We start from the raw sequence: 14107 nt of genomic DNA, 5'->3' as shown, positions 1-14107 counted from the left end.
GCCTACCTGACTCCCACACGTCCTTATCATTGATAGTAACACAAACTCCAAAGCACGCGGAATCTTTTTAGTGCCGAAATTTTTAAAATGTTTCCATTGACGAACCTTTACAACGATCCAAGACTGACCCTTCCTCTCTACGACCTGAAGCTGACCACTCCTTCAAGTAACTCAAATACCGAACGTCTGCTCGTCTTGTTCCGATTGTTATTCTGCACTTGAGCCTGTCATAGCACAGTCTGATGATTCTCGACGAAGATGTCACTCTATACTAATTTGGCTAGCTCGCCCGGCATTGACCTGACTTCATTTAAAGATATTCTCCGTACCGTCGAATACCCTTTTCCTCACACACAATATCTAGACTGAGATACCTCCACAGTTGGTAGCTGTTTTTTCTTCGCAGTTTCATTCGTGTTTCGGGTTTCAGAGCAGCACAATTCGGGTCCTCTACGTTGATGAAGTTATCCTACCACACACGCGACGCATCCCCGAGATCCATTACACTTAAGGTCCTATCTTGTTTATTTCGCATTAGGTATTTAATTTTAGTCGATCCGCATCTGGCTTCCACTCAAGCGCACCGGAATACCGCATTGGGAGGCTACTGCATTGTGTATTGAATTGTATGCACTTTCCGTTTGCTATGGATGAGAAAGCTATACCGATAGATAACTATATGATTCTATTTCATAAGATTTCCGAATGAGTTATTAAACACGCTTTAAGAACTCCTTTCAAGAACGCGGCTCAAGAACGATTGATCTATATTAAATGTGTTGTTGGGTACAGCTACCGAGAACTCATTTTTTGTGAAAATATTAATTTACAATCTTATAGGTTAACTCCGAATGTCAAAATTAACGGGATACGACATGCAGTTCATCATTTGGTTTCCTAGAACTTCTTCTGTCAATGCTTTGTAAACGTTTGGCGATGTTTCAGAAAGGGGGTAGGCTTGATAGCTACGATATTCACTTCGCAGCACGATTATTTTTGATCTCCTAAACGTTTTTTGACCCTTCCACATACGATTACGATCTCTTCTCGGTTCCGACGGTCTCTCCTGTCTCAGCTAGCCATTTCCTTGGAGTTATTGAACTCATCGTCTGCTTGAACGAGCGTTTTCTTCAGAGTTTACAACCACCTTTTCAACTCTAGTGTCATGACGAATTGACCAAAGATCTTCAACATGGATTAGCGCTATTATCGGCTGCTATAGCTTCTGTCTCTCTGAGCTCCCTAAGTTTCGGATCCACACCTAAAACTTCATCTTCTTGTTCTTTCAACTTATCAAGCTCTGTTATATGGGCGCTAATCCTCAACATCTCTGCTAGTTGTAGTTTTAATCTTCTTAAGTATGCTATATTAGTTCTAAGTCGAAAGGAAGAGCAAGAACAAACGCGGTAGCCTCAAATGATTTTCCCTTTCGGTGGTTTCTTAACCATTGGTTCTAGACGAGAATACCCAATACTCCATCTTGTGTCTTTATCGAAAAAGTGTTTGGAAATTTATGTATTTCTGTTGGCCTCTACAAGATCTGTAGACACGTCTGGGCTCTAGGTCACAAAGAGGTTGAATATCACATAGATTTTTTTAAGCTTTGGAAGTTCGGCTTTGGAAGTCCAACAGGAAAACTGTTTTGAATTCTCTCGGAGTTGCTCAGCATCACAGTACAGTTTTTTATGATTCAATTATATGTTATGTTTTCCCTAAGAACTCCCAAAAACTGAGGGGAAAAGTATGTAAATTTACTCGTAGATTGATCACAGTGTAAAACTTTTATAGAGTGACTGATGGTGGTTAATATTAACTGTTCTATAAATTGTTTGTTTTGTTGTGGATATCGTGAAATTTAAATGTACACAATTCCTTTATTGTTCCAACTCTGGACGCTGCTCAGAAGATCGTCGATGACTTGAGTTCGGCGAGCAAAATCCACAATCACCGGTCTTAAAGAGCCAGAATTTTCAACCTCACAACCTTCAAGAACAACAACAGCAGGAGCAGCAAGAACAACAGAATGTGTTACATCGCAAGAGCACTAGTAATAATAGTTCCAATACCAACAGCGATAGCACTAAATCTAGTAGCGATTAAAAGGAATAATGAAAGAACGGATGGTGAAAACAGCCGATAACCAAACTGCAGTCAACAGATTGTCGCGAAACTTCAAAGCAAAATAGAGCAGACAGAAACAGTGTAAACACTATTGTTTTAAAATCGTATACCGCCGGTGAGTTAGACATTATTTTTCGTTACACAGAACTAAAAAAATGATTCCAAATAGGCCAAAAACACTTGATACAAACGAAATGTTAGGAAAGCTCCAACGTAAAGTAGGGTAGACAGTATCGAAAAAAAAAGTCGGATTCTAAACTTCCTCGTGTTTTGGTACAATTGTAAAAATAAACAATCCTGAACGCAATCCAATTAGTTACTAATTTGATTTTATTTTATAAACGTTTATCAATTCCAAACCACAGCGGAGGAGAAAAAGTTCGAATTCAACCAAAACAAAACAAAATTTAAACTCACAAATACAAAATGAAAAGTACATAACTCCAAACAAAGTAAAAAGAGTAAACATATATAGTGAAACATACAACAAATGAACCGAGTACCAGAAATTAAAAACATTGTCAAGGTGGTAAATAGTAATCAGTTACACATGAGTATATACGCAGATCAAGAAGTAGATATATGATGGAATAGGTGCGGATTAGCGCGTGAATGAGACAAGAACAAGCCAAGCTTGATTATATGCAACTGAAACAGTATTTTGAAGGTAAACAGTGAAAAGAATGCTAGGGACTAGTGCTGGAAGGGGTTTGCAAGATCAGTTCTACGTCTTTGACGAGATTCAAAATTAGTTGAAATGTAGGCAAATTAGAATGAACAGGGCTCTGCTGAATACAACAATAGCAATCAAAATATTCTTGTTATTGGATGGCGGTGCTACCTTCTACAAAGCAAGCGCTCTTATCGTTGCCTAACGCACCATTGGGCAGCTTTATTGCTTCTATTTTCTTTTTTTTACTGGAAAAGAACTGATACTGATCAAGGAACCGGAGTGTTCTCCTAATATCATCCCGGTTCTTCACAAACAATATTCTGCTAAATCATTCTAGGTAATTTACTAAAATAATTAACAGTGTCTTAGCATGTTTGGTTTTCAGTAGATAATGTATATATGTACTCCTTTTTCTATTTATCACATATCAGCTTGGTAATATTTTTTTAAATAATTTTACGGCTATATCGATGAGGGTTATACAGTTTGATTAAAAATATTTCACGACTCACTGCAAGTTTTCCATTGCAGTAAGAACTAGGTAAGGTAAACCGGGGCAAGTGCAAACGAATTCCACAATAGTTCAACTTTCATTTTTATCTTCAAAAATTATCAATTATTGTCCGTTGCTAAATTAGCTCTTAACAAAATCCCGTCGAAAGCAGGGTGGATACAAATCAATGATTTTTTTCAAAAAAATCAAAAATATCGGATATTTTTTTATTTAAATCGGTTTTTTTTTATTTAAATCAGATTTTTTTTTATTTAAAAAGGATTTGTTCTATAAATTGCATTTGACGAAAATATTTTAGCATCCGAAGGTATTTCTATCATGTGATAAAGCTGAGTTGTTAAACTCAGCTTTATAAAGGCTGTATAAGTGTAGCATTCATGATTCATGATTTTCAACATTAATCAAAGACCAATGCTTTTCAAACTAAATCCACCTCGATTCGAGTTTTTGTATCTAACGACTCGAAACGATTGACGGTTGTCTTGGTAAATTTTGTTAAATTTCTTCGTAAGCTTACTCCTTTGTAAAGCATGTTTTTCACTGTCCTCGTCTTTATAGTTTGAATTTAATGAAAATTGTATTGAAAGGTTCAAAAATGATCAAATTTAAGTCTTAGGAAGAAGCTTGGTGAAAAAAAACATATTCTGTATGGGACTGTTATGCGAGTAGATTTAAAAAATGTTTGAAATATGCTCGCATAACAGTCCCATAACGAAAAAAATGGTGCTCCCGACCTTACCAATGACCCAATTTTGAAAATTTCAGGTGTTACGATTTATTATGACAACCTGGAACACATTCCATCTAATGTTTTTCGTTTATGCTGAAAGTTGTGGTCACAATTTCAAAATATATTCCAAAACAGAAAAAGCTGATTTTCTCGCTTGCTTGTTTTTGCATATGGGACTGTTATGAAAGTAGGGGCAGTTCACTGAATGAAAATTTTATCAAAATTCACCAAACACTTTTTATAGACGGGCGAGTTAGAATTTAGCACTAAATCAGCCTTCTTTTTCTCTTGGTTCTGAGAAATCAAACAAATAGAATAAATTCAAATTCATAAATTTTAAGAACGTTGAGCGTTGAAATTTAAGCAAAAAAAAATTAAAAATCAGATGATTTTATAAAAAAAAGAAAAGAAAATTGACTTCAGTTTGATTGAAACAAATGAACAAAAATTATTTTGAGCGTACTTGAGAGGACATTGTTTGCCAATGCCAATTTCATATCAAAATATATTCATTGAATAAAATTTGAGAAATATTTATGAAGTATTTCCACGTGGACATTATCAAAACTTCAACCCCCTTCTACGAAGGCAGGCATTCGGCATCCTCGTCAATCACAACTTTTAAAATATCACAAGGAGCAAAAAAAAAACAATTCTCAATTCCCGAGGGGATGCTTCGATGTTTAAAAACGTGGAAAATTTAAAAAAAAATCCATTCCATACTCATTAAATTTCAGGTATTTTCCTCACTGAGAAACTTTGATTTTAATCACTGATCAAAATCAAATGATTTAAATCGTGATTTAAATCATGATTTAAATCACTTTGATTTAAATCATGATTTAAATCACTTTGATTTAAATCAAATCCACCCTGGTTGAAAGTAAAAAAATAGTACTTGTTAAAAAATTTCCAAGTTTACCATAGCCCCGTCAATGCGGGAAAATCCAAAACGCGAATAATTTCAAAAAAAGGTTTAGTTCACCTATGCCAGATTGTTTATTTGGGCCCTAACAAAAATTTCTAGCAGAAGAAATATTTTTTAAATTGCTTGGAACAGAGAAAAGTTGAACGTTTGCACTTACACCGAGTTTGAACTTCTCTCTTCGTGCCATACTTATTTTCTTGTTACATCTACATCAGATAGTTTGATCCGTACTAAAGCATATGGTGAAAAGTTTAAAAATCCTCTTTGCTCAATTTCAACACTTATCATTTTGTTCTAATCTATAATCTTTAATTCTTGAAAGTTTCTTACCCGAAGATTATAACCCTCAGCGATATAGCCTTCAAATAATTTACAAAAAAGAAAAAAATAACGATGGTTTATTGGGGCTGGTTATTCTGCGACTCGAGTGATGTGACTCGCGAAATTTCACTTCTTCGTCCTGACTTCAGGAAATCTTTCCGAAAAAAAATTGTGTATCGATGAGCTCTAAAAACCAATAACAGCTCACCCGACGAAAATTTCGAGGCTAGAGAGGCTATTTAAGCCAGCCAAACGATATGAAATTTCGTAAGTCACGTCATTCGCGTCGCAGAATAAGCTCCATTATCTTAATACTCAAAGACCTGACCTGGTGGTCTCTTTTTCTTGTCGAGCGAGATATGAGTATAAACGTTATGCTGCTGTAATCTGCTGTTTCCAAGGAATCCAATGGTGGGTTTGTAGTTGTTTTTTTTTCTAATATTTTATTGAGTACTTTTAACCAGTTGGCTGGCTGCGTTTTTTTTTGTTTTATAAATTGAAATCGTTGCTACAAATTTTTGAAAACTTTTTGTTTTTCTAAACAATAATAGTATACTTTAGGCCAATTACTGTACAAAGTTTTATGTGCCGTGGCATTCTTGATTTTTTTCAATACAGCTGTGTTAGGGAAAGGGGGAGCCGAAATAATTTTTGTTTGAAAAAGTAAGAATTATATTTTATCATTGGGCTTGTAACACAGCTTACTTGGTAAGTCAGTTGCTTCCTGTGCCGATGTCCGTGAGTTCGAGCGCAAGAGTAAACATCGAACACAGTTGTACCGGATAAGTTTTTTGATAACTGTCAGCCAACTGCAACGTTGATATAAAGACGCGAAGGCCACAAAGATGGTAAAACGAATATAATCGAAACAAAAGAAAAATATCATCGCATTCCTTGACAGCTGTTGTTTTCGTCAAAATTGTTTTTATGGGTTTTCTAAAATTTACGGATAAATTTTTACTTCTAAACTTTGACTTTGTTAAATACTGAAGTCTTACAAATAAGTTGAGTAAAAGAATGTTTTGAGAATTCAAGTAGCGGGAAGTCGTCTACGGCCGGACAACATGGATTTTTTGAAAATACATTATACTAATAATGTTTTGACACCATCAATACAGGGTTAATAGCAGCTTGATATGGTGTTTGTAATATCTGTAAAGGTAAACCAACGACAAGTATCGAAAGCTTTTGCCTTGTAGGTTGGAGAGGATCGTCTGAACTTTGCACTTGTATTACAGTACCTACATATAAGATAACGAAATGGAAAACTAAACGAGATATTGGGAAAATTAAAAAAAATCGACCGGATACCATATTTTTACCTATGAACGGTCAAGGAAATTAAATTCAAAATTAAAAGTGGTTTTAACTTGAAACATTCATTTTTTCATCTCTATAGCAGCCTCAAATAGTTAGCAGAAGATAAGCAATGAATCTCGAAAATATTTCGGTCAACGGAGAAACTTTCAGTTTTGCTCGTTGGCGATCCGGAGCCAGCGTCTTCACTTGCTGCCAGCCAAGGTTTTCGTCAACTGTGCGGAATTCAGCGGCTAGACTACGGCGCCTCTAACTTCTGGTCCTGCGTCCATTTCGATGCCCATCTGGATTCCAATCAAGCGCCTCTCTGCAAATCTCTTTTTCATCCCTTCGCAGCGTGTGCTCAATCCATCTCCACTTACGTTCCCGAATCTCGATTTCTAGCGCCTTTTGATGACCACGTTCGAGATCCATTGCCAGGCCACCAAGCGCGGATGATATTCCTCAGGCAGCGATTCACAAAAACTTGCAGTCCGCATCTCTACCGTATATGTGCACCAAGTTCCGCACCCGTACAATAATACGGATTTGACGTTTGAGTTGAAGATGAGGATTTTTGTTCGTAGAGAGATCTGGCGTGAAGCACTCCACTTTCTCAACGTATTGCTCAGCTACCACGAAATTGGAACGATTTTCTGTGTTGATTTACATCGACTTGGTCTTTCCGAAATTGACTTTGAGACCTGCGGCATTGGAGCTTTCGGTGAGGTCGTCGAGTTTGTTCTGCATCTCTTGTTGTCTTTAAGCGAGCAAAACAATATCGCCAGCCAGGTCAAGGTCGTACAGTTGCTCCCTTGTCGAAGGATTCCACGGCAATCCTCGGTTTGGTCTACACTCAATAGATCCAATCACGATCTCATCCATTACGATGAGAAAGAGTCGCGGTGATAAGATTTGTACCTCCTTGTCTCACTCCAGCCGTTACCGGATTGGATAAGAAAAGTCACCGTCGTGCAGTACCTTGCACGAAAATGCCTCGTACTGTGCTTCGATGAGATGGACTGGTTTCTCTGCGACTTTTCGTCGCCTTGGAATCGCCCATATGTTTTCATGGTTAAGTCGGTCGAATGCTTTTTCGAAATCAACGAACACCAGCAGAAGAGAGTCCTGGAATTAGTTGTTTTGTTCCAGTATTATTCGTAGCGTTGTGATGTGGTCCACACATGATCGTCCGTATCGGAATCCAGCTTGTTGCCGTCGGATTGTAGCATCAATTTTCTTCTGGATCCTGTTTAGGATCACATTGCAGAGCATCTTGAGAATTGTACAGGTCAAAGTTTTGCCTCGCCAGTTACCGCACTCGGTCAGGTCTCCTTTCTTCGGGACCTTTACGAGGACACCCTGCATCCAGTCGGCCATGTATGTTGCATTATCCCAAATGTCAGCGAAAAGACGGTGCAACTGTTGGCCACCAGAATTGTGACTCGAATTTAAAAATGCTCAGTCCAACGTTTAAGCTAATCTGTTCGATCTGATATGTCAACAGCTGACCTGCTCGGTCTTTCAACGGCATTCTTGCAGTAATCCTTGCACTACAAAGACGGCGAGATATGTCATATAGTAATCGGATATTGGTGGCTCTTTCTACGTCTTGGCCTAGGGAGTTGGTCCAGGCTCACTTGTCTCGTCTACAAGCTCGTTTAACTACCTGTTCCAGCTCCGCATATCGTAGACGGGCGGCTGCTTCGACTGATTCGGTACAATTCTGCTCAATTCCGGCTTTCACCTTTCTCCGATCATCGACTATCCTCCAGGTTTCATCCGACAGCCATTCACTTCTTCTTCCACAAACTACCGAGAGTACCATGGCTCGTCGTGATAAAGGCATTCTTGATTCCACACAACTGTTCTTCGACGGTTCCGTCTGTAGGCAGTTCCGAGGCTCGGAATTCAAGCTGTTCAATGCCCTTTTCACCTCTGGATTCTCCAGCCGATGGACGTCGTATCGACATCCTACTTTCTCCTCTCGTCATTGGACACGCGAAATCAGTCGTATCCCACCAAGGACGAGGTGATGGTTAGAGGCAATGTCTGCGCTTAGCTTGGTGCGGACATCAAGAAGGCTGTTCGGCCATCTCGGGATACCCAAGTGACCCCGTTTTCGCTCATCTGTTTTCTTGCGTTGCAGTCGCCTTAGTAAATTTTAATGTCACCCTTCGGAATTTTCTCAAACACACTGTTCAATTGACTGTACAACTGCTATTTCTCCTGCAAATAGGCAACGTCAGTTGGCGCATACACTGGACCATTGTTAGGTTTCTAACCCGGTTTCTGAATCTGGCTACGATTATTCTTTTGTTTATCGGTTCCCATCTTAAAAGGGCCGCAAAACCAGTTTCTCCAGTGTTAGGCCAACGTACTTCGCTCAGTCCCAATATCTCTAACTTGAGGCGGCTAGCTTCTCTAGCAAGTTGGGCCAGCTTACTTGTCTGGGCAAGAGTCGAAACATTCCAAGTTCCAATTATAGTCCGCGTTTTCATGCTAAAAGTCGTTGCCAAAGTTTCAATTCCGTTATTTCTTGTTTCAGTTTCTGTATCTACCGGGGTTGGCTACCCGATCTCCGCTTAGGTTACTAGCATCCCAGCCGGCACCACGGGGAGGGTGAGATAGAAGTTGTTGCACATTATCCACCATTGTTTTATTCTGATTTGTAAAAAAAACTTATATAAAAGTCTTCATCAAAGTTATTGTTAAAAACTTTAAGTGTCCGGTAGTAGACGAATTCCCCTTACACAAATGGTGTAACATTTGTGTAATAATCGGCGGTTCTTGGGATTGGGTGCTCCTACTTTTTTCAGAGCTCATGCCTGAGTATAACTGAAACAGGGTCTGGTCTTTGAGTGTTAATTTAAATATGTTTATTTTAAAGTTTTTCAAGCATAAATTTTACGCCGGGTAGATTTTTTTAGTTGGAAATAATTTATTAAATATTTCATAAAAAGATGAAGTTTGTTTAACAGTGTAAGGTGTATTCAAAATTGTCATATAAACTATCAAACTATGAGGAACCAAGTGAAAAACTGAACAATGCAAATCAATGTTTTTCAGTAATGATGGCTATAATTTCTGGTTTGAAAAAACAGTGTTTTAATTGTATAAAACTTGTATTTGGTATTTATTCTGTAATTTGTTTTTGCTTTTGTTAAAGTAGACGTTCATAGATATCTATAAAGGCATTCTTGTTTATATTCTCAATCTTGTACATCCCTAGGTCTTACATCGATGCAGCTCCAACCTCAATCAGTTCATCATCAATCGCAACAACAACAACAATCTCAGCAGCAAAGCATGTTGCTGTTGTCTCAAGCCGCAGCAGCGGTCGGTCTCGGCAACAGTAACAGTAACAACAGCATCCAGAACTCGCTCAACCCTAACAGCAACACGATAGTTAATAGCAACAACAACAACCCACATCCCATGGAATGCGATCCGCCGGTTCAACAGCAGTCACATTCTTCTCTGCTTTCGACCTCTTCGAATCCGAACCACTATCACAGGAATCGCTACATGCAACAGCAGCAACAGCACCAGCTAATGAGCCACAGCAGTTTCGCTCCCGCATCACTGCCAATCGACTTAGGGGGTCTAACTCATGGTGGGCAATCGCTGGATCCACATCACCCAGGATCGTCGTCGTCTTCAGCAGCAGCCGCGGCGGCAGCAGCTATTATGTCTGGCAGCTTTACATCTCATCCGGTGTCCTGCGTAGTCGGAGGAGCGGTAGGAGGTGGAGTTGGTAACAATAATAATAGTAGCAGCAGTAGTACAGCGGGGGGAGCAAGCAATCGGAGTCTACTTACGCACAGTACCAGCGGCTATGCGCCGTTTTCGATGAATGATGCAGCTTTGCTTATGAGCCATGCTGGGAATTCAAGTAGTCTTGGAGTTTTGGGCCTGGGGCCTGTTGGTCTTGGTTCTATCGGGACAGCTTCAGTTGGGGGAATACCAGGCCCAAATTCTCTATTGACAGGAAATGGAAGTAACAGTACTGTAGCGCCAATTGGTAACATGGGTGGGGGAAGCAGCAGCAGTAGTAGCAATAGCAGTAGCTCCAAAGGACTCGGACGAGCAGCAGCAGCTGCTGCAGCCGTGGCCGCTGCTGCCGCATCCAACGAACGGGACGAGTCACCTATGGTCGGGGTTGTAGTGCAACCCAGTCCCGTAATAATCCACTGAAATGCTGTATTTGGCGTTTTTAATCGGATTGCAACGTCATGTGAAAACGGAACCAAAGTAACGATAGTAAACCAGAAAATTAGATTGATGTTTCGTTAACGGCTGATAGTTTGTGTTTTATAAATTATTGGAAGTTGTGCTCAGTGGAATCGTTGGTCCTTGTTGAAATTTTTTTTCTAATGTTTTTTTTTTCTTTCTATGCATGTTATTGCCTTCCGTAGAATACGAACGGCTCAACAACGTCAAATTTATTTACAAATAAAACGTTTGAAAAAGGAGACTTGGATTTGTGAATAGTTTACTATTAGGAGTAAATGAATACTATTTCTAATTTATTGAATTAATTTTAAAAGAAAAATGTCAAAAGGTCAATGTATTTTTTTCATAACTAATATTTTATCTTAAGCCAAAACAAAATTCATAAAATGCATAAAGATTTACTGAAAATTGATAAATTATTATAAAGCTTTCCTGAACTGATCAAGGCTAGATTCCTCGGAGTGCAATTTGATGCGAATTAATTGACGCTACAATGCCTTTTTTAAGTCTTCCGAACTGTGTTCAAAAATGCTCCTATTTTTTTTTTATTTTGACGATATATTTCGAGGATACTCCTACATTCACTTACATATTATACGAGCATGGCCAAGCAAATCGAGTTACACCGCTCGGGTAGTTTGCTGAAACGGATTAGGCCAATAGCATGGAATTGCCTTTAACCTAGTGTGATAGACATGCATTGTGGGAAAATTCAATCATTTGATGCGAGATTTTTGTATCGTACAAAACGCAAACAAGAATACTGCCGTTTGGGATTTTCGGAGTAACCAACCTAGACAAATACACACACATACATACCCATTAACTTGCTTTTCTTAATTACAAAATGAGTTTTAGTTTTAATTTTCGAGATACCACTATTTTGTATAAAGACTGTCCGTTCAATCGAATGATTTTGACGTTATTGCGAATGAATGTTACAAAACGTTGCTTGAATTGCAAAAAAGTTAGTTTATCGTGCGTTTTACAAGATTTTTATGCGCATACTACTCGAAGTAGAAGGAAGAATGGGATCCTAGAATATGTGAGATTGAACGAAAGATTGCAAAATGCGTACCTACTGGTATGTGTTTCATTTCAAAGCTCATCAACCTATTTCGAGTACATGATTATTACCAAGCTGCAGCCCATTCGGTTGAGGGCATTTATTTGCTACAAACAGTGGAAAACAGCGCTATCAAAGTAACTCCGATGTGTTTCATTTTTACACAAACGACTAAACTATATAGATAATTTCTACACTTCAGCAGGAGAAACGTAACCAAAATTTACTATCGTAACTTAATTGCATTAAACTAATATTTCGAAAATGATGCTTTATGCATTCACCACATGTAAATTTACATCCATTTTTACAAACATCATAAGGGAGTTGTGTTTTTTCTTGTAGAGAAAGAGAGAAAAGTGGCTACGAGTAACTCTGTTGAAGAATGCATGTGCAAAGCTACAGACATACACACACACAATCACAGATGAAGTGAGAGAGAATGGTTTTTATAATGAAACAAAAAGGTAACAATTACACTACTGCTACAAGAAGTAGTACGATTGCAAGCAAATCTGGGGACACTTCGGAAATGAATCAGCGAGAACATTAGGCAAAAGATAAGACCAATAAAAATATTAAATTATTATTTAACGAACTAAATTAATGAAACGACTTGAAAGGGGTAAAACCTAATGGAACTGTATAACGTTTCCTTGTACATACTAATGGATAGTGCTAATTATTATTAATTAGAGGAATGAGAAAACGCAAACAATACGTTTATGTAGAAAATGAACGTATAAAAAGTATGAACAAGGGGAGAGTGGTTCAGAAAAGTAAAAATAAATTAGCCGAATGATTTAAAGGAAATCAAGAAAAATAAATTAATAACTAAATATTAGTTCTTAAGCGAAAGGTAAATGATTAAGAAAAGTTGATAAGTAATAAATGAGGAAAATGCAAACAGCAAAAAAAAAAACATTAGTGAAACAGCGATTAATGATGAAAAAAGAAATCCCTAAAACAGGTATAAATTATTGGTGTCGCGATATTGTACCATATATAAGTTAATAAGTCACACACAACCAGCTAAACACATAATTTTCCAAGTCGAGCCAAATGTCGTATTATCTCCGTTGATCCATAGTGACTTTCACTTAGAAAATACCCATAGCCACACCGTTCTAAGTCTGACTTCATCGTATCGACAGCCACGAAAAATAGTAAAATAATCCGATTTGGTCGAATGACCACATGACTGGGTTAAGAACGTAAGTTTAATTTACAGCAATGAAAAATAGACCACAAACTAAAAAAACACTTACCAATGCAGCAAAGAACTGAACAATATAAAAAAAATACAATATTGATGCGTAGTTTAAACGAAACTGAAGACGGCTAATCAAGAGCTGTCCGCTGTTGCTAACTGAAATTGTAGGATCGCACAGCTCTCGAAAAAAAAAGATTCCAGTAAAAATAGTCACATAACACTTATACACTCGAGACTAAACAAGGTGACATGGATCATCTGAATAACCGCCTAGCAGTGAAAGAGCCGATCAATGAGGAATAGGCATAGAGGGGAAAATATTAATATGACTACAAAAAAAAGACATTTGTAAAAAAATCGTAAAAAAATGACAAAAAATAATACACTAAATACATCATTAGACAAAATGAAGGAAAAAGAAAACCACAAAAAGCATATTTTTCATCATTTCCCCTTAAGTTGGCAGCTCTGGTGGCGGACTCCCAACTACGAGAGTAATATCCGAACGTAGCAATAACAAGAAATAACTGACAAGTGATAAATCAGACATGAATAAGCGAGGAAACACAGAACATTACAACAACCAACAGCAGAGCTGGGTTGATTGAGAAAGGGGCAACGGAGGTGACGGTGTGTCCAGTCCCATTTGGGCTGTGTCTACATTATCGTTGGCTACGAAAAGAATGTCTAGCAAATCAAAGATTGAAAATCATAGAATATGTGACTAGCGAAAGAGTGCAAAAAAAACGAGCGATGCAAAAAGAACGAGCATAATGTATTGCAAATAAAATGAGAAAATAATATTTGTGGCTAGATTTGTATTTTGAAGTGGAACATAAAAGAAACACCCTTCGACAGAGCAAATTATTAAAAAGGCAAATTTGTGACAACGATCCGTACCACCAACTAATTTTTTTTTTGTAGTAGGGTGGTAATTTTTTTTTTGTACGGGATTTTCATCTTCTGCACTCAGCCGAAAAGAAAACGTTAAATTCACCTGGATTTTCAC

The 14107-nt window shown here is 37.9% G+C and overlaps 2 protein-coding genes across 2 annotated transcripts in view; both read left to right on the top strand.

Moving 5' to 3' along the window:
* LOC129753252 (loricrin-like) overlaps positions 1-2100 on the top strand; it is a 2947-nt gene extending 847 nt beyond the window's left edge. The window contains exon 2 of the mRNA XM_055749049.1: positions 1991-2100. Within this exon, the coding sequence (XP_055605024.1) occupies positions 1991-2100 (110 nt within the window). The remainder of the gene's footprint in view (positions 1-1990) is intronic.
* LOC129757885 (serine/threonine-protein kinase minibrain-like) lies at positions 22-13901 on the top strand. The gene is made up of 2 exons (XM_055755258.1): positions 22-3131; positions 9816-13901. The coding sequence occupies exon 2, from the start codon at positions 9827-9829 to the stop codon at positions 10778-10780; it is 954 nt and encodes a 317-aa protein (XP_055611233.1). The 5' UTR covers positions 22-3131; positions 9816-9826; the 3' UTR covers positions 10781-13901.
* The last annotated feature ends 206 nt before the right edge of the window (positions 13902-14107 follow it).

This window comes from Uranotaenia lowii, chromosome 3 (assembly GCF_029784155.1).
Source record: "Uranotaenia lowii strain MFRU-FL chromosome 3, ASM2978415v1, whole genome shotgun sequence".
Taxonomy (NCBI): Eukaryota; Metazoa; Arthropoda; class Insecta; order Diptera; family Culicidae; genus Uranotaenia; species Uranotaenia lowii.
Note: the sequence above shows the minus strand (reverse complement) of the source record. Positions and strands in the feature narration are given on the sequence as shown.